General features: G+C 42.4%; 2 protein-coding genes across 4 annotated transcripts in view; one reads left to right on the top strand and one right to left on the bottom strand.

Annotated features, from left to right (window-relative positions):
- Positions 1-19,721, bottom strand: part of LOC123332738 — a 136,217-nt gene that overhangs the window by 23,431 nt on the left and 93,065 nt on the right. The window lies entirely within an intron of this gene.
- Positions 1-19,721, top strand: part of LOC102395547 (kynurenine/alpha-aminoadipate aminotransferase, mitochondrial) — a 30,817-nt gene that overhangs the window by 2,063 nt on the left and 9,033 nt on the right. For 2 of the 3 annotated variants that reach the window (XM_044939680.2, XM_044939681.2), the window contains exons 4-9: positions 476-608; positions 4,071-4,145; positions 14,152-14,361; positions 15,389-15,454; positions 16,490-16,572; positions 17,016-17,112. In XM_044939680.2, coding sequence (XP_044795615.1) covers positions 476-608; positions 4,071-4,145; positions 14,152-14,361; positions 15,389-15,454; positions 16,490-16,572; positions 17,016-17,112 — 664 coding nt within the window. The remainder of the gene's footprint in view (positions 1-475; positions 609-4,070; positions 4,146-14,151; positions 14,362-15,388; positions 15,455-16,489; positions 16,573-17,015; positions 17,113-19,721) is intronic. The other variant, XM_044939682.2, reaches the window with a different exon arrangement.

Genomic DNA, 19,721 nt, shown 5'->3' with positions numbered 1-19,721 from the left:
TATTAAAGCCTGTTTCCTCTGTGATTAAAGAACAATGCATGTTGGGTGAATAAGAATTGTATTGTATACAATGTACACCTACTTTTTTTTTTTTTTTTCCATGATGCAAAGAACTTAACCTGGGCTTTTGAGTATCCTAAGAAAATCTCCCTAAGGAAAACAAAACAAAAAGAAAGGAAAAATAAATTATACAGGAAGTGCTTAATATAAAAGAAAAAGTACAGGCATTGGAATAAGAAAGCTGTGGATGCAAATCTCAGCTGTTTTACACCAACCAATTAACTTTATGTGGATTTCTTAATCTCTAAGTGTGTTACCTTGTCTTTTAAGTAAAGATATTAATATCGTCAAAAAGCATTTGAAGATTTTTAACTCAAATGTGTAAAATTGCCTGGTATGAAGTCACCATTTAGTTGCTGTCTACTACCATTCTGATTTTCACTACTGTCAATTTTTAAATGCATTTATGCTTTAGAATCCCAGAGCTGTTATCCTGGCTAAAACAGTTACAAGTAAAATTGCATAATCCGCCCACCATCCATTATGCACCCAGCCAAGGACAGATGGACATATGTGTCACATGTGGCAGCCAAGAAGGTCTCTGTAAGGTAAGACTGGAGGGGAAGGGCACCCATGGCAAGAATCTAACATGCGCACCCATACAGCCCTCTCTCCCTTAACCACAGAGCAGCATGTTTTGTGGGACACCAGGTCTTCACTAGAATCATAAGTAGAACTTGAAGACATGCACCAACCTGATTTCTCTTAAACAGAGAGCCCAGAGCTCTGAGTCCTTCGGACAAGATTCCCTGCAGCTTAGTGAGCACGGATCAGTTTCATGTGGCTCAGAGATTCAGGCCACGTTGAGTTAGGCCGTGGTTATGTCTGTATGACTGTTTAATTCCTCAAGGGTGCGTCCTCACCCTCCTGAGCTGAGGCCTCGTCCCTTTGTGTGTCTGCTGCTGCCATCGTCTGTACCAGCTGCCTCTTGTGCCCCCTCTCCCTCTTGGCTGTGCTTCTCCAGATCTAAGGGTGCATCTGTTCTGTGGCTGACCTCTCCTCTGGGTTAGCATCTTCTCTGTCTGTCTCTCTCTGTTTGTCTGTCTCTCTCTCTGCCTCTCTCCTGGATTCCAGGAAGTCCACCAAGGTAACCACCACTGGGGGTTCCCCTGATAAAGAGACTGTGTATATAGTTCTCAGTTTCATATATCTTTTTCTTTTCTTTTTCTTGAATAAGTAGTCCTGGATAAGGAGATTCTGTATTCGTCTGCACATCTAGCTTAAAGTATGACTCTTGTTTATATTAAGCCAGAGTAGTTTTCTTGTTCCTCTTATGTATAAGAGGAAACCTATAATCTGGTTACTTTTAATGAATTTTAATTCAATTATTATTCCAGAATAATGTATTGAAGCAATAACACTTTAAAACTTCCTCCCTGTTTTATGACTTAATTAGGACAAAGGCAAGGATAAGCTGCTGTTTGAAGTGTTTTGTTTTCTTTTTTTTTTTTCAAGAGAAATATTTGTAATGCCCCAGACCAGTAGGATAAAAGTTCTTTTCAGTGAAATACCTTTCCTAGAAAGGTACACCATGAGCCTTTTTTTTCCCCTACAAAAGATGCTCTGGAAAGTTTCTTCTTTGTCCATCTCAACATTAGTCCTATCGAAGAGGAAGACGGCACACGTGGCCAAAAACATCAGTAACTCACTGGCTCACAGCCATGCGGTTACAGAGGCCTCCTGGGAATATGGTTTCACATTTCTTCCACTTTGCCCTCCAGAATAAATATTATTTTAGGTGCACAAATCTCAAATAATATACAGCACTCACTCCTCATTTAAGATACTGGACTTTGTCACGTCCCCTTACCAACACAGGAAATGTTGGTCATGAGGTTTTCATCTGATCCATAGATTATATATGGATTTACTTGGTTCTAGAAGGTCCTGTAAATGTAAATCAACTAACTTGTCAGAGGAGGCCTGTGTTTGTCATAAAATGCCTAAAGCTCATAAGGAATAGTAAATGGAATATCCTAGGCCAAATCGGGAGAGAAAAGTCAGATCTTCTGTCTCAATGGATACTGGCCGTGATGCTTGTCAAGAGCTCTAGGTTGTTCAATGACACCGAGGAGAGGCTTCACCTGGGGCTGATGAAACATCACAGGGTAGGAAAGGATGGTTCTGTGCCTTGTGTAAGATTCGTTGGAACGGACCCCTCTGATTCAGGCAGGGAAAATCTCTGTCTGGCTCTGCTGATGTCCTGAGGCATCACAGGGTCCTCAAGATCTGCTCTGATTTGCAGGCCTGGTCTTCCTTGACCTCCGCGTCTCCTGAGCCCTTGCTGAAACCGTCCTTTCTGGAAACTCCCCCATCCTTGCCCTGCCCAGCCTGCAGTGTCCATAGTCCACAGGAGCCCCGCAAGACTGGACCTCGGACCTCTTCCCTTCCCGCACACACCTCCCCTAGGCATCACACCAGGTGCCCCTGCCCATGCCTCCATCACCAGGCGCCCTCCACATCCACGTGTCCACCGCCCCCAATGACCTCACCCCGGGCTGTTTCAGGGGCACCTCACATCAAAACACACTCAGCTGCTTCTCCCTCAGAACAGACAACATCGGGGGTGTTTTCCAGTGAATGACACCCCTCCCATCACCTCCTTACTGTACAGCCAGAAATCCAGAGGCCCCTCCTTACCCCTCCTTTTCTGCTTCCCCTCAGCCCACACTTGTGTCCCTTGCTTCTGGTTTCCTCAATGCCCCTCAGCTCTCTTCAGCTCCACCACCACCACCCCATCCAGACCACCCTTGCCTTTCCCTGGGACTGCAGCAAAAACCTCCCAAATGAGCCTAAAATCTTCCCAGACTCCACCTGTATTCTCACTCCTCTCTGATACTTTGATCTTGCAGCCAGAATGACCTTCTCAACTGCCTGTCTGATCTCATGACTCCTTGGTCCTGCCCTCTACTTAAAATTCTCCCTGGCTCACTTGTCCAAAGGCCTCCATGGGATGCTCTCTGCCCACTTCCTTCTGACCTCCCTCCACTCTCCTCTTCACACTCCACCTCAAGCCACAGCATTCTTTCAGTTTCTCAGATGTGTACCTATAGTCACCTCTTCCCCAACTCTTCACTTCCTCAAAGAAGCCTTCCCTGAGTACCCCAAGTCTGCCGAGTGCCCAAGTCCTCCTACAATGAGCACTAGAACACTGGCATCTACACAGCAGTGCTTATCACTGATTTTACATGCATATTTATCTGAGTAGTGTCTAGCTCAGTGCTCTAGCACCTTCATGAGGGTAAAACCATCCCATATAATCTTCACTTTCTCTCCATACATTACACAGGCCTGGCTTATAACAGAGACAAACTTTTTTCAAAGAAGGCATAAATGTGTTTAGGATCCAAATCAGCTCTGTTATTTTTCAGTGTAGAAGAGAGGTTGGCAAACTATGGCTTGAGAGCCAAAGAGAATTGTCCCATGCCTGGTCCTGCAAGTAGAGCTTCAGTGGAGCTCAGCCTACATGCTGTCTGTGGCTGCGTTCTCACCACAGAGGCGGAGATGAGTGGTGGCAACACAGACACCGGGCCCACAGGATGCGCCCCATCTGGCGTTTATGGGACACTTACCAACTCCTGCTCTGGAACCCTGAAAGTAAAAGTGAAAGTCGCTCAGTCGTGTCCAGCTCTTTGCAACCCCATGGACTATACAGTCCTTGGAATTCTCCAGGCAAGAATACTGGAGTGGGTAGCCTTTCCCTTCTCCAGGGGATCTTCCCAACCCATGGATCAAACCCAGGTCTCCTGCATTGCAGGCAGATTCTTTACCAGCTGAGTAACAAGGGAAGCCAAAGAATACTGGAGTGGGCAGCCTATCCTTTCTCCAGCAGATCTTCCTGACTCAGGAATCAAATCGGAGTCTCCTGCATTGCAGCGGATTCTTTATCAACTGAGCTATCAGAGACACCCACTCTAGAACCCTAGTGAGCTTAAAAAAAAAAAAGTTGGAGGGGGTGTTCTAAGACTTGAAACTATATTTTCCAAGCTAACCTGTGTTTCTTTCATTAGGTGTTTGAAATGATCATTAATCCTGGAGATAATATCCTCGTAAATGAACCTGTTTATTCAGGAACGATTCATGCTGTGAGTACATAATCTTACAAAAGGCAAGTCTCTTTCTTATAATAAAGAAGGAGAAATCAACGCACCTTTAAAATTATCTGCCCACTGAAAAATAAAATAGCATCTTTCTTTTGTAAAGAAGAGAATTTTTAGTATAAGGAAAATATGCTAAACATACCCTCTGATTTATGCATTTCTTTTGACAAAATCTAAATGTAGATGTGCTAAAATTCAGTCAGGAAAATCATGTCCCATTTTCTTAGTATTTCACTTGAAATGCCTCTTAATTTACAAAGACATTTTTCATTACTGTCTATATTACCACATGTCTAAGACAAATCATATGTCAATGTAATATAACTAAACCTATCAGTATGACCAGGACTTTCATATCTAGTGTTTATTATAAGACTCTAGACCCGGAATAAGGAGGCAGATCACCTGCTCTGCTGGGCCCTGCTCAGAACTCCGCACTGTCTGGGGCACAGTACTCGGGTTGATGTGAACACAGTCAGAGAAGCAACCACAGTCACAAAGAATTAGAAATGAGACCATATGTCGAATGCTTTTAGGAACCATGCTCTTTCCCGCAGAAAGAGGAGACATGACGATTGTCCTCAACTACATAAAAGTTAGCTGTGTTACAGAGGAGTTAGATCTGTCTGTGTGTGTCCTTAGGTTGACAGAACTGGAACCAAAATGTGGAAACTACAGGGAAGCAATTTCAGCTCAACATAACAACTTTCTAACCCTCAGTCTTACCTGCTCTCTGAGGAATAAAGCAGGCCCATCACTGCAGGTGCTCAGAGAAAGCAGCCAGACACAAAGGAACAAATATTGTATGATTTCCCCTTATACAAAGTATATAAAACAAGCAAATTCATAGAGACCAGAAGTTGATTGGAGGTGACCAAGGACTGTGGAGGGGGAAATGGGGATTTCTTGCTTAGTGGGCACAGGGTTTCTGTTTGGAGTAATGAAAAGATTCTGGAATTAATAACGATGAGAGTTGCACAAACTGTGAACATAATTATTGCCGCTGAATTACATGCTTTAAAATGGCACATTTTTTAGTAATATATATTTTACCAAAACTTTTAAGTGAAAGTGTTAGTTGCTCAGTCATGTCTGCCTCTTTGTGACCCTATAGACTGTAGCTCCCCAGGCTCCTCTGTTTATGGGATTCTCCAGGCAAGAATACTGGAGTTGGTTGCCATTCCCTCCTCCAGGGGACCTTCTTGACCCAGGGATTGAACCTGTGTCTCCGGCATTGTAGGCAGAGTCTTTACTGGCCAAGCCACCAGGTGTGCTGTGCTTCATGTCCGACTCTTTGAGACACCATGGACTGTATAGCCCACCAGGCTCCTCTGTCAATGGAGATTCTCCAGGCAAGAATACTGGAGTGGGTTGCCATGTACTCTTCCAGGGGATCTTCCTAACCCAGGGATCAAACCGGGGTCTTCTGCATTGCAGGTGGATTTTTTACTATCTGAGTTAGCAGGGAAGCCCTTTTAAAACTAAAGTAAAATAATTGCCTTTTCTTTGTGATTGGAGACTAATTATTAACTACTTTCCTAAACTCATAAGGTCACTTTCACTTTTCACTTTAATGCATTGGAGGAGGAAATGGCAACCCACTCCAGTGTTCTTGCCTGGAGAATCCCAGGGACAGCGGGGCCTGGTGGGCTGCTGTCTATGGGGTTGCACAGAGTTGGACACGACTGAAGCGACTTAGCAGCAGCAGCAGCATACATGTAAAATCGCATCTATGTAAATAGCTGGATGCACATACATTGTCACATGCCAAAACGCAAATCGTACGAGCCTCTGAGGGAAGAGGCTGAAGTTCCATGCGCATTTATCTGATCGCCCAACATCAACTTCTTTTATTCATGTAGACGTGCTTGGAAAGTCTAAGATCTTTTAAATTTGCTGCAAATATGGTCTAGACTATTCTCAGGGCATAAGTATACATTTGACCTCTACTAACTATGTTTGCTTATCCCTTGAAAACTATTTTTCTGAGAAGCTAATCTTAATTATTATTATTTTTAATTTTATTGAAATATACTTTATTAACCATGTCATTTTAGTTTTAAGTATACAGGAAACTGATTCGGAGATATATATATGTGCATACATATATATATATATATATATTACAATACATATCTGTTCTTTTCAGATTCTTTTCCATTATAGGTTATTATAAGACACTGAATATAGTTACCTATGCTATACAGTAGGAAATTGCTGTTGATTTTATATATTGTAGTATGTATATGTCAAACCCAAATTCCTACTATATCCCTCCCCACATTTCCCCTTTAATAATCATAAGTTTTTATACTATGTCTGTAAGTCTATTTGTTGTGTAAAATAGTTCAAAATAGTTTATTTGTATCATTTTTTAGATTACATATATGTGATATCATATAATATTTGTCTTTCTTTGATTTACTTCACTTAGTATGATAATCTCTAGACCCCATGTGACTACAAATGGCATCATTTCATTCTTTTTTATGGCTGAGTAATATAGAAGTGGTTAAACAGGAGATGGCAAGAGTGAACATCAACATTCTAGGAATCAGCAAACTAAAATGGATTGGAATGGGTGAATTTAACTCAGATGACCATTATATCTACTACTGTGAGCAGGAATCCCTTAGAAGAAATGGAGTAGTCATCATGGTCAACAAAAGAATCCAAAATGCAGTACTTGGATGCAATCTCAAAAACGACAGATTGATCTCTCTTCTTTTCCAAGGCAAACCATTCAATATCATGGTAATCCAAGCCTATGACCCAACCAGTAATGCTGGAGAAGCTGAAGTTGAACAGTTCTATGAAGACCTACAAGACCTTTTAGAATTAAAACCCCCAAAAAAATGTCCTTTTCATTATAGGGGACTGGAATGCAAAAGTAGGAAGTCAAGAAACACCTGGAGTAACAGGCAAATTTGGCCTTGGAGCATGGAATGAAGCAGGGCAAAGGCTAATAGAGTTTTGCCAAGAGAACACACTGATCATAACAAACACTCTTCCAACAACACAAGAGAAGACTCTACACATGGACATCACCAGATGGTCAACACCAAAATCAGATTGACTACATTCTTTGCAGCCAAAGATGGAAAAGCTCTATACAGTCAGCAAAAACAAGACTGGGAGCTGACTGTGGCTCAGATCATGAACTCCTTATTGCCAAATTCAGACTTAAAATGAAGAAAGTGGGGGAAAACCACTAGACCATTCAGGTATGACCTAAATCAAATTCCTTATGATTATACAGTGAACATGAGAAATAGATTTAAGGGACTCGATCAGATAGAGTGCCTAATGAACTATGGACTGAGATTGGTGACGTTGTACAGGAGACAGGGATCAAGAACATCCCCATGGAAAAGAAATGCAAAAAAGCAAAATGGCTGTCTGAGGAGGCCTTACAAATAGCTGTGAAAAGAAGAGAGGCAAAAAGCAAAGGAGAAAAGGAAAGATATGAGCATCTGAATGCAGAGTTCAAAGAATAGCAAGAAGAGGTAAGAAAGCCTTCCTCAGTGATCAATGCAAAGAAATAGAGGAAAACAACAGAATGGGAAAGACTAGAGATCTCATCAAGAAAATGAGAGATACAAAGGGAACATTTCATGCAAAGATGGGCTTGAAAAAGGACAGAAATGGTATGGACCTAACAGAAGCAGAAGATATTAAGAGATGGCAAGAATACACAGAAGAACTGTACAAAAAAGAGTTTCATGACCCAGATAATCACAATTATGTGATCACTCACCTAGAGCCAGACATCCTGGAATGTGAAGTCAAGTGGGTATTAGAAAGCATCACTATGAACAATGCTAGTGGAGGTGATGGAATTCCAGTGGAGCTATTTCAAATCCTGAAAGATGATGCTGTGAAAGTGCTGCCCTCAATATGCCAGCAAATTTGGAAAACTCAGCAGTGGCCACAGGACTGGAAAAGGTCAGTTTTCATTCCAATCCCAAAGAAAGGCAATGCCAAAGAATGCTCAAACTACCGCACAATTGCACTCATCTCACACGCTAGTAAAATAATGCCCAAAATTCTCCAAGCCAAGCTTCAGTAGTACATGAACCATGAACTTCCAGATGTTCAAGCTGGTTTTAGAAAAGGCAGAGGAACCAGAGATCAAATTGCCAACATCTGCTGGATCATCGAAAAAGCAAGAGAGTTCCAGAAAAACATCTATTCCTGTTTTACTGACTATGCCAAAGCCTTTGACTGTGTGGATCACAATAAACTAGAAAATTCTGAACGAGATGGGAATACAAGACCACCTGACCTGCCTCTTGAGAAACCTATATGCAGGTCAGGAAGCAACAGTTAGAACTGGACATGGAACAACAGACTGGTTCCAAATAGGAAAAGGAGTACGTCAAAGCTGTATATTGTCACCCTGATTATTTAACTTCTATGCAGAGTACATCATGAGAAACGCTGGACTGGAAGAAGCACAAGCTGGAATCAAGATTGCCAGGAGAAATATCAATAACCTCAGATATGCAGATGGCACCACCCTTATGGCAGAAAGTGAAGAGGAACTAAAAAGCCTTTTGATGAAAGTGAAAGTGGAGAGTGAAAAAGTTGACTTAAAGCTCAACATTCAGAAAATGAAGATCATGGCATCTGGTCCCATCACTTCATGGGAAATAGATGGGTAAACAGTGGAAACAGTGTCAGACTTTATTTTTCTGGGCTCCCAAATCACTGCAGATGGTGATTGCAGCCATGAAATTAAAAGACACTTACTCCTTGGAAGGAAACTTATGACCAACCTAGATAGTATATTGAAAGGCAGAGATATTACTTTGCCAACAAAGTTCTGTCTAGTCAAGGCTATGGTTTTTCTTGTTGTCATGTATGGATGTGAGAGTTGAGTTGTGAAGAAAGCTGAGCACCAAAGAATTGATGCTTTTGAACTGTGGTGTTTGGGAAGACTCTTGAGAGTCCCTTGGACTGCAAGGAGATCCAACCAGTCCATCCTAAAAGAGATCAGTCCTGGATGTTCATTGGATGGACTGATGCTGAAGCTGAAACTCCAGTACTTTGGCCACCTCATGTGAAGAGTTGACTCATTGGAAAAGCCCCTGATGCTGGGAGGGATTGGGGTAGGAGGAGAAGGGGACAACAGAGGATGAGATGGCTGGTTGGCATCACCAACTTGATGAACATGAGTTTGAGTGAACTCCGGGAGTTGGTGATGGACAGGGAGGCCTGGTGTGCTGTGATTCATGGGGTCGCAAAGAGTCAGACACGACTGAGCGACTGAACTGAAATGAATATAGAAGTAGGCCTTCTTCAATGAACAATGCAAAGAAATAGAGGAAAACAACAGAAGGGGAACGATTAGAGATATCTTCAAGAAAATTGGAGATATCAAAGGAATATCTAATCCAAAGAAGGGCACAATAAAGGACAGACTAAAGACGTTGTAGAAGCAGAAGAGATGGAAAGAATAAACAGAAGAACTGTGCATAAAAGATCTTAATGACCCAGATAACTATGATGGTATGGGCACTCTCCCAGAGCCAGACATTCTGGAATTTGAAATCAAGTGTTGCCTTAGGAAAGCACTGCTATCAATAAAGCTAGTGGAAGTGATGGAATTCCAGCAGAGTTACTTAAAATCCTAAAAGATGATGCTATTAAAGTTATGCACTCAACATGTCCGCAGATTTGGAAGACCTAGCCATGGCCACAGGACTGGAAAAGCTCAATCTCCATCCCAATTCCGAAGAAGGGCATATTAAACAAGATTCAAACCATCAGACAACTGCACTCATCTCCGATGCTAGTAAGATTAGGCTCAAAATCCTGCAAGCTAGGCTTCATCATTATGTGAATCAAGAACCTCAAGATTTTCAAACTGAGTTTAGAAAAGGCAGAGGGACCAGAGATCAAACTGCCAATATTGCCTGGATCATAGAGAAAGCAAAGGAATTCCAAAAAAACATCTACCTCTGTTTCATTGACTACGCTAAAGCCTTTGACTGTGGATCATAACCAACTGTGGAAAACTCTTAAAGAGATGGGAATACCAGACCATCTTACCTGTCTCCTGAAAAATCTGTATGCTGGTCAAGAAGCGACAGAACCTTGTATGTAACAACTGACTGGTTCAGGATGGAGAAAGGAGTACGACAAGGCTGTTTATTGTCATCTTGTTTATTTAACTTATACACAGAGCCCATCATGAGAAATACCAGCCTAGATGAGTTACAAACTGGAATTGAGATTGCCAGGAGAAGTATCAACAATCTCAGATATGTGGATGACACCATTCCAATGGCAGAAAGTGAAGAGAAACTAAAAATCCTCTTGATGAGGGTGAAGGACAAGAGTGAAAAAGCTGGCTTAAAGCTAAATATTAAATAACCAAGATCATGGCATCTGGTCCTATCACTTCATGGCAAATAGAAGGGGAAAAGGTGGAAGCAGTGACAGATTTCCTCTTCTTGGGCTCTAAAATCACTGCAGATGGTGACTGCAGCCATGAAATTAAAGACAATTGCTTCTTGGCAGGAAAGCAATGAAGAAACCTAGACAGTGTGTTTAAAAGCAAAGACATCACTTTGCCGACGAAAGTCAAGGCTACTGTCCTTCCAGTAGTCATGTATGGTTGAGAACTCTGAGTGCTGAAGAAGTGATGCTTTTGAACTGTGGTGCTGGAGAGTCCCTTGGACTGCACGGAGATGAAACCAGTCAATCTTAAAGTCAATCAACCCTGAATACTCATTGGAAGGACTGATACAGAAGCTGAAGCTCTAATACTTTGGCCACCTAATGTGAAGAGCCAACTCACTGAAAAAGACCCTGATGCTTGGAAAGATTGAAGGCAGAAGCCAAAAAAGGTAACAGAGGATAAGTTGGTTGGATGGTATCACTGATGCTATGAACATGAATTTGGGAAAACTCCAAAAGATGGTGAGGGACAGAGAAGCCTGGTGTGCTGCAGGCCATGGGGTCTCAAAGAGTCGGACACAACCTGGTGATTAAACAACAATATTCCACTGTATATATGTACCACATTTTCTTTATGCATTCATCCCTCAGTGGACATTAGGTTGCGTCCATGTCCTGACTATTGTAAATAGTGCTGAACATTGGTGTGGATATATATTTTTTGAATTGTCCCAGAGTGGGATCACTGGATCATATATGTAACTCAATTTTTAGTCTGTTAGTGAACCTCCATGCAGTTCTCCATAGGATCTATATGATTTACATTTCCATCAACAGAGTAGGAAGTTTCCATTCTCTCCAAACCCTCTCCAGCATTTATTTTTTTTTAATTTTATTTTATTTTTAAACTTTACAATATTGTATTGGTTTTGCCAAATATCGAAATGAATCCGCCACAGGTATACATGTGTTCCCCATCCTGAACCCTCCTCCCTCCTCCCTCCCCATTCCATCCCTCTGGGTCGTCCCAGTGCACCAGCCCCAAGCATCCTGTATCGTGCATTGAACCTGGACTGGCAACTCATTCCATATATGATATTATACGTATTTCAATGTCATTCTCCCAAATCATCCCACCCTCTCCCTCTCCCACAGAGTCCAAAAGACTGTTCTATACATCAGTGTCTCTTTGGCTGTCTCGTATACAGGGTTATTGTTACCATCTTTCTAAATTCCATATATATGCATTAGTATACTGTATTGGTGTTTTTCTTTCTGGCTTACTTCACTCTGTATAATAGGCTCCAGTTTCATCCACCTCACTAGAACTGATTCAAATGTGTTCTTTTTAATGGCTGAGTAATACTCCATTGTGTATATGTACCACAGCTTTCTTATCCATTCATCTGCTGATGGACATCTAGGTTGCTTCCATGTCCTGGCTATTATAAACAGTGCTGTGATGAACATTGGGGTACACGTGTCTCTTTCAATTCTGGTTTCCTCATTATGTATGCCCAGCAGTGGGATTGCTGGATCATAAGGTGGTTCTATTTCCAGTTTTTTAAGGAATCTCCACACTGTTCTCCATAGTGACTGTACTAGTTTGCATTCCCACCAACAGTGTAAGAGGGTTCCCTTTTCTCCACACCCTCTCCAGCATTCATTGCTTGTAGACTTTTGGATCGCAGCCATTCTGACTGGCGTGAAATGGTACCTCATAGTGGTTTTGATTTGCATTTCTCTGATAATGAGTGATGTTGAGCATCTTTCATGTGTTTGTTAGCCATCTGTATGTCTTCTTTGAAGAAATGTCTATTTATTTCTTTGGCCCATTTTTTGATTGGGTCATTTATTTTTCTGGAATTGAGCTGTAGGAGTTGCTTGTATATTTTTGAGATTAGTTGTTTGTCAGTTGCTTCATTTGCTATTATTTTCTCCCATTCTGAAGGCTGTCTTTTCACCTTGCTTATAGTTTCCTTTGTTGTGCAGAAGCTTTTAAGTTTAATTAGGTCCCATTTGTTTATTTTTGCTTTTATTTCCCAAAGCAATTTATAGATTTAATGCAATCCCTATCAAGCTACCAACGGTATTCTTCACAGAGCTAGAACAAATAATTTCGCAGTTTGTATGGAAATACAAGAAACCTCGAATAGCCAAAGCTATCTTGAGAAAGAAGAATGGAACTGGAGGAATCAACCTACCTGACTTCAGGCTCTACTACAAAGCCACAGTCATCAAGACAGTATGGTACTGGCACAAAGACAGAAATATAGATCAATGGAACAAAATAATAGAAAGCCCAGAGAGAAATCCACGCACACATGGACACCTTATCTTTGACAAAGGAGGCAAGAATATACAATGGATTAAAGACAATCTCTTTAACAAGTGGTGCTGGGAAAACTGGCCAACCACTTGTAAAAGAATGAAACTAGAGCACTTTCTAACACCATACACAAAAATAAACTCAAAATGGATGAAAGATCTCAACGTAAGACCAGAAACTATAAAACTCCTAAAGGAGAACATAGGCAAAACACTCTCCGACATACATCACAGTAGCATCCTCTATGACCCACCTCCCAGAATATTGGAAATAAAAGCAAAAATAAACAAATGGGACCTCTCCAGCATTTATTGCTTACAGACTTTTTGGTCATAGTCATTCTGACTGGTGTGAGATATGCCTCACTGTAGTTTTCATTAGCTTTTCTCTATAATTAGCCATGTTGAGTGTCTTGTCAAGTGCATGTTGGCCATCTGTACATCTTCTTTGGAGAAATATCTATTTAGGACTTCTGTCCACTTTCTGACTGAGTTGTTTTTGTTTTTGTTTGTTTGATATTGAATTGTGTGAGTTGTTTGTATAATTTGGAAATTCATCCCTTGTCAAATGCATTGTTCTAAATATTTTCTCCCAATCCATAGGTTGTCTTTTCATTTTGTGGATGTTTTCCTTTCCTTCTTATTTACTAAGTCTCATGTTTTTTTTCTTTTGTTCATCCATAAACATAAAATATGAAAACACAAGTCTTTCACAAAACTCTGTCTATAAGTAAGGCCACTACTTTCGACTTCAGCCTCTGTAGTCGGTACAGTATTGAAACACTTGCACATCCCTTGCGGAGCCACAGCCCTGATGCTCCTTGGTGCCCCAGCACCACCCTGGCCCCCCCCGACCCCTCTCCTGAGACCACCCTGAACCCCCACAGTGCAGAGCTAATGCTGGCATGGTGGGGAGTCTCCAGGACCCCATTCCACCCTGCTCTGTGTCTGTTGCTCCCATGCTACACCACTTGTCCAATATTTTGAGTATCACCTCTGCTTATAACTATTTCATGTATTAGCATCACAGATGCTTTCTATGATTGATTTACTGGGTCAAAAAACATTCCTTAATAAACACCTATTTTATGAACCAGTTCTAATCATAATTGTGAAGATAATGCAGCGTGGGCATAAAGCTGAGGGAGGGTTTGCGAAGGGTAAATGATAACATTCTCCTTAATGTAAGAACCCTTGGCACTGATATTTTGTAATCATGTCTCAATCTTGGATTTGCTTTTCTCTGTGTACTTGACAGCTGCAACCCCTGGGCTGCAACATGATTAATGTTTCCAGTGATGAGCACGGGATTATTCCAGACTCCCTCAGAGAAATACTTTCCAAATGGAAACCAGAAGATTCAAAGGACCCTGAGAAAAACAGCCCCAAATTTCTTTACACTGTCCCAAATGGCAACAACCCCTCTGGGAACTCATTAACAGCTGAGCGCAAAAGGGAAATCTATGAGGTATTTTCAAAGAAGGTGTTACGTACTTTTGTTCTTGTTTCTTTCTGACTCTTTAGAAGAGTATTCTCAAGTTCCTTCTCTTATTGGCCCCTTGCTCACAATGAAGATGGTTTTTAATAAAACAAAGTCATCTATACCAGTGTTGCCACAAATTTAAACACAAGAATTTACTACAGTCTGGTTGACTATGATGTTTCTTTCCCTTTAATTGATATTTTCACTGAAAGAGATGCTACTCTTCGTGGGATGTTACACTCACCTCTTACACCCATCTCTTCCTTCTGTCTTCTCTTCATCCCCCACCTCCAGCCCATACAGTGGCTCCTACCACCCACGTTACTCAAACCCACCATCTCCTTGGCCACACTCCCTCCCTGACCTGTGAGCACTTCGGAGTTACCCACCCCGACCCCCACACCAGCCCTTGACATCCTTCCTGCTCTAGTGTGGACCTATAGTTCCTCCTCCAGCCTCTTCACCCCACACTGCAAACAGTATCAAAGTCCTTCACCTGCCACATGCAATGATGGAACCTGGGCCTCTGTGTAAGGCTAGGGTCTCTCATATCCTTCCTTCTGTCCCTTAAACATCTATGCCTTCTAGAAACTTCTGTCCCTAAAACATGCCAAGTATTTTCTGCCTCCAGGGCCATTGTTCCCTGCTCTCAGTCTAAACATCTCCCCCAGCATCTGCAGAACTGATCCTTCCAGGCAGCCTGAGCTCTCCTGCAGCTTCCCTGTCTCTCTCTCTCTCAAACATCAGCCTCTTCAACCATCTGCCGGGCCCTCAGAACCTCCCACCTGATCCTCCTCTGGTCACTATCTAGGAGCTCAGGTTCTGTCTTTACCACCAGAATGAAAGTTCTGTGAGGACAGAGTCTTTAGGGCTGGTTCCCCCTCCTAGGACAGCAGGGCCTCAGCAGTTGCTGGGATGAATGAATGCATGAGTACAAAGAACTCTGATACCAAGTGATTTTCATCTTAGATAACTCTTAAGAAATAAATATTCTCCTTCAACCTTTCTGTAGCTCGCAAGAAAATATGACTTCCTCATCATAGAAGATGATCCTTACTATTTTATGCAGTTCAACAAGGTAAGTGATGGTATCAACTCCACACACAATCAGTAGATAAGTGGTTGTAAGTTACTGCGCTGCTTTGATTTTAACCTGGATCCTGAGTGTTTTCCTCTCTGGAGGCTTACTTTTTTCCTAGAATTTCCCTACTTTTAGAATAGTGCTGGCTCTCTGTGTCAGGCCCATGAAGGAACATGTGAGTCAAGGTGAGGGTCGTCTTGACTCCACATCCTGGTCATAGTTCCATAGACATGGTACCAGGGATGTGGAGTGGGTGTCTCCTGGGGTGTCAGCCTCAGTCTCTCAGGGGAGGCTGATGGGCTGGAGGACTTGGGAGCTGTGTTCCGAGAGAAGGCGGAGGGCTGTGCTCAGTCAGTGATGTGCTGTGAGCAGAGGAGGGCGCTCCTAGCATCATGCTCCCTGCCTGCCATCCCTGTCGCGTAGGGATGGGAACACACCTGCACAATAAAGGACTTCTAGATCCTTCCCCAGTGTCCACGTGCACCACTGTCCCCGAGCACTGTTCTCTAGGAGACAACAGTAATGGCCCAGACTCCAGCGCCCGGTTCCTCAAAATCTAACACTAGAATTGCTCTCAGGGCTGCAGAGAACAGACACACGGATTCAGTCCCCACTACAAATCTACTGAGAAGAAACACAACTCTTGGCTTTTTATCTATTTGCCTATCATGTCGGCCTACCACCCACCCTAAACATGACCATGGCCCCCTTCCCTGTGGGCATTTACTTTGAAATAAACGTGGAAGGTTCAGCATTGCACACTGACTACATGGCTCATCTTCATTTATACTTTTTCAGGGTTTCTGGTTGTTCTAAGGGTCTGCATTCCCTTTCTAAACAGCCCTGCATGCTGATGACTCTCTTTGATGTGGTCTTTTCCAAACTAGTTTTCCTGGAATCCTTCCTAGAAAACTGTTCATCCTGGATCTCAAGCCTTGGGACAAGGAGGTCCTAGGTGAAGTTTCCCCACTGCACAAAGTAGGGATACAGGCTCTAACAGATATAAATATTGTATGTATCTTCCATTTCAAGCCCTGGGCACCGACATTTCTCTCCTTGGACGTGGATGGACGTGTCATCCGAGCTGATTCTTTTTCCAAAGTCCTGTCCTCGGGGTAAGGCCCTGGCTCTGCCTTCAGGCTGCAGATAAAGGTGACAGGGCTGCCCCTCAGCATCTTTAGTGCAGACAGTTCTTCTCACTTAAAATGCTTGTACACACTCACCTTAACACATCTGTTAGATTATTACAATTACTAACAGATTTTCTCCCAATCCATCCTCAGTGGTCAAATTAAGTTATAGGTGTAGGGGGACTGGTCAGGTTTTTGGTTGCATGTATGAAAAAACACATTTAGAAATATATGGTCAGATATGCACTCTATTTTAAGTGTACAATTAAATTTAAATGTGTATTTTTATAAGAAGTAGTGTCACTAGAACGTGTTAACCGTCTAGATTCCTTTGTCCCTAGGTTACAACCTCCTTCCCCATGAAATCAGTAACATGATGTTAATTGATGTAGCAGGGTTGATAATATGCCTTTTCTGTCTTTGTGCAGGTTGAGAGTAGGGTTTATAACTGGTCCAAAGCCCTTGATCGAGAGAATTGTTTTACACATACAAGTTTCAACATTGAACACCAGCACTTTTAGTCAGGTAAGGACAATTTCAGTTCAGTTCAGTTCAGTTCAGTCGCTCAGTCGTGTCCAACTCTTTGTGACCCCATGAATCGCAGCACACCAGGCCTCCCTGTCCATCACCAACTCCCGGAGTTCACTCAGACTCACGTCCACTGAGTCAGTGATGCCATCCAGCCATCTCATCCTCTGTCGTCACCTTCTCCTCCTGCCCCCAATCCCTCCCAGCATCACAGTCTTTTCCAATGAGTCAACTCTTCGCATGACGTGGCCAAAGTACTGGAGTTTCAGCTTCAGCATCATTCCTTCCAAAGAAATCCCAGTGCTGATCTCCTTCAGAATGGACTGGTTGGATCTCCTTGCAGTCCAAGGGACTCTCAAGAGTCTTCTCCAACACCACAGTTCAAAAGCATCAATTCTTCAGTGCTCAGCTTTCTTCACAGTCCAACTCTCACATCCATACATGACCACAGGAAAAACCATAGCCTTGACTAGACAGACCTTTGTTGGCAAAGTAATGTCTCTGCTTTTGAATATGCTATCTAGGTTAGTCATAACTTTCCTTCCAAGGAGTAAGCATCTTTTAATTTCAGGGCTGCAGTCACCATCTGCAGTGATTTTGGAGCCCAAAAAAATAAAGTCTGACACCATTTCCACGGTTTCCCCATCTATTTCCCATGAAGTGATGGGACCAGATGCCATGATCTTCGTTTTCTGAATGTTGAGCTTCAAGCCAACTTTTTCACTCTCCACTTTCACTTTCATCAAGAGGATTTTTAGTTCCTCTTCACTTTGTGCCATAAGGGTGGTGTCATCTGCATATCTGAGGTTATTGATATTTCTCCTGGCAATCTTGATTCCAGCTTGTGTTTCTTCCAGTCCAGCGTTTCTCATGATGTACTCTGCATAGAAGTTAAATAAGCAGGGTGACAATATACAGCCTTGAAGAACTCCTTTTGCTATTTGGAACCAGTCTCTTGTTCCATGTCCAGTTCTAACTGTTGCTTCCTGACCTGCATACAAATTTCTCAAGAAGCAGGTCAGGTGATCTGGTATTCCCATCTCTTGAAGAATTTTCCACAGTTTATTGTGACCCACACAGTCAAAGGCTTTGGCATAGTCAATAAAGCAGAAATAGATGCTTTTCTGGAACTCTCTTGATTTTTCCGTGATCCAGCGGATGTTGGCAATTTGATCTCTGGTTCCTCTGCCTTTTCTAAAACCAGCTTGAACATCAGGAAGTTCGTGGTTCACATATTGCTGAAGCCTGGCTTGGAGAATTTTTAGCATTACTTTACTAGCGTGTGAGATGAATGCAATTGTGCAGTAGTTTGAGCCTTTCTTTGGGATTGGAATGAAAACTGACCTTTTCCAGTCCTGTGGCCACTGCTGAGTTTTCCAAATTTGCTGGCATATTGAGTGCAGCACTTTTACAGCATCATATTTCAGGATTTGGAATAGCTCAACTGTAATTCCATCACCGCCACTAGCTTTGTTCATAGTGATGCTTTCTAAGACCCACTTGACTTCACATTCCAGGATGTCTGGCTCTAGGTGAGTGATCACACCATTGTGATTATCTGGGTCGTGAAGATCTTTTTTGTACAGTTCTTCTGTGTATTCTTGCCATCTCTTCTTAATATCTTCTGCTTCTGTTAGGTCCATAGCATTTCTGTCCTTTATCGAGCCCATCTTTGCATGGAATGTTCCCTTGGTATCTGTAATTTTCTTGAAGAGATCTCCAGTCTTTCCTATTCTATTGTTTTCCTCTATTTCTTTGCATTGATCGCTGAATACAATTTAGAAAATTTAGGAATTTAGGACAATTTAGGAAACAGGAATGTCTAAAATCAGATCATAAAATGGATGCAGGCAAATAAGACAATGTGAAGGTGTCAGGAAGTGAAGTCATTTGACTGCTTCTCTATTTCCCTATGGGCTGAATTAGAAGATCAGATACCACAGATGTTTGCTCCAAAAGGCAAAAGAGATTTAAATATACCTGAGCTGTTTCAAGGTGTAGACCAAGCTCCTAGAGTCAGAGATCTTATTCACCTTGTGTCCTGGCATCTAGTCCAGGAACCCCATAAAAACTCATCAGGATGGAAGAGGTTTGGTGAAGTAACACACCATTATTTCAAGAGGCTGTGAAGGGCCGCAGTTATGAATGGATCTGGGCCTGGACGTTCTGACTTGAGTCCAGGATTTGTGACCAACAGTGATCACAGGAAATTTAACTTCACCTAATGCCTCAGTCAGGGAAGGCAATGGCACCCCACTCCAGTACTCCTGCCTAGAAAATCCCGTGGATGGAGGAGCCTGGTAGGCTGTAGTCCATGGGGTCACTAAGAATCGAACACAACTGAGCAACCTCACTTTCACTTTTCACTTTCATGCATTGGAGAAGGAAATGGCAACCCACTCCAGTGTTCTTGCCTGGAGAATCCCAGGGATGGGGGAGCCTTGTGGGCTTCCGTCTATGGGGTTGCACAGAGTTGGACATGACTGAAGTGACTTAGCAGCAGCAGCAGCAGCAGCAGCAATGTCTCAGTCTCAATATGAGTAGAGAGAAATAACGGCCTGTCTAATAAGGGTATTGCAAAGACCAACTTTGCTGAAATGTATGGT

Source organism: Bubalus bubalis, chromosome 3, assembly GCF_019923935.1.
Source record: "Bubalus bubalis isolate 160015118507 breed Murrah chromosome 3, NDDB_SH_1, whole genome shotgun sequence".
In the NCBI taxonomy this organism is placed as follows: domain Eukaryota; kingdom Metazoa; phylum Chordata; class Mammalia; order Artiodactyla; family Bovidae; genus Bubalus; species Bubalus bubalis.
Note: the sequence above shows the minus strand (reverse complement) of the source record. Positions and strands in the feature narration are given on the sequence as shown.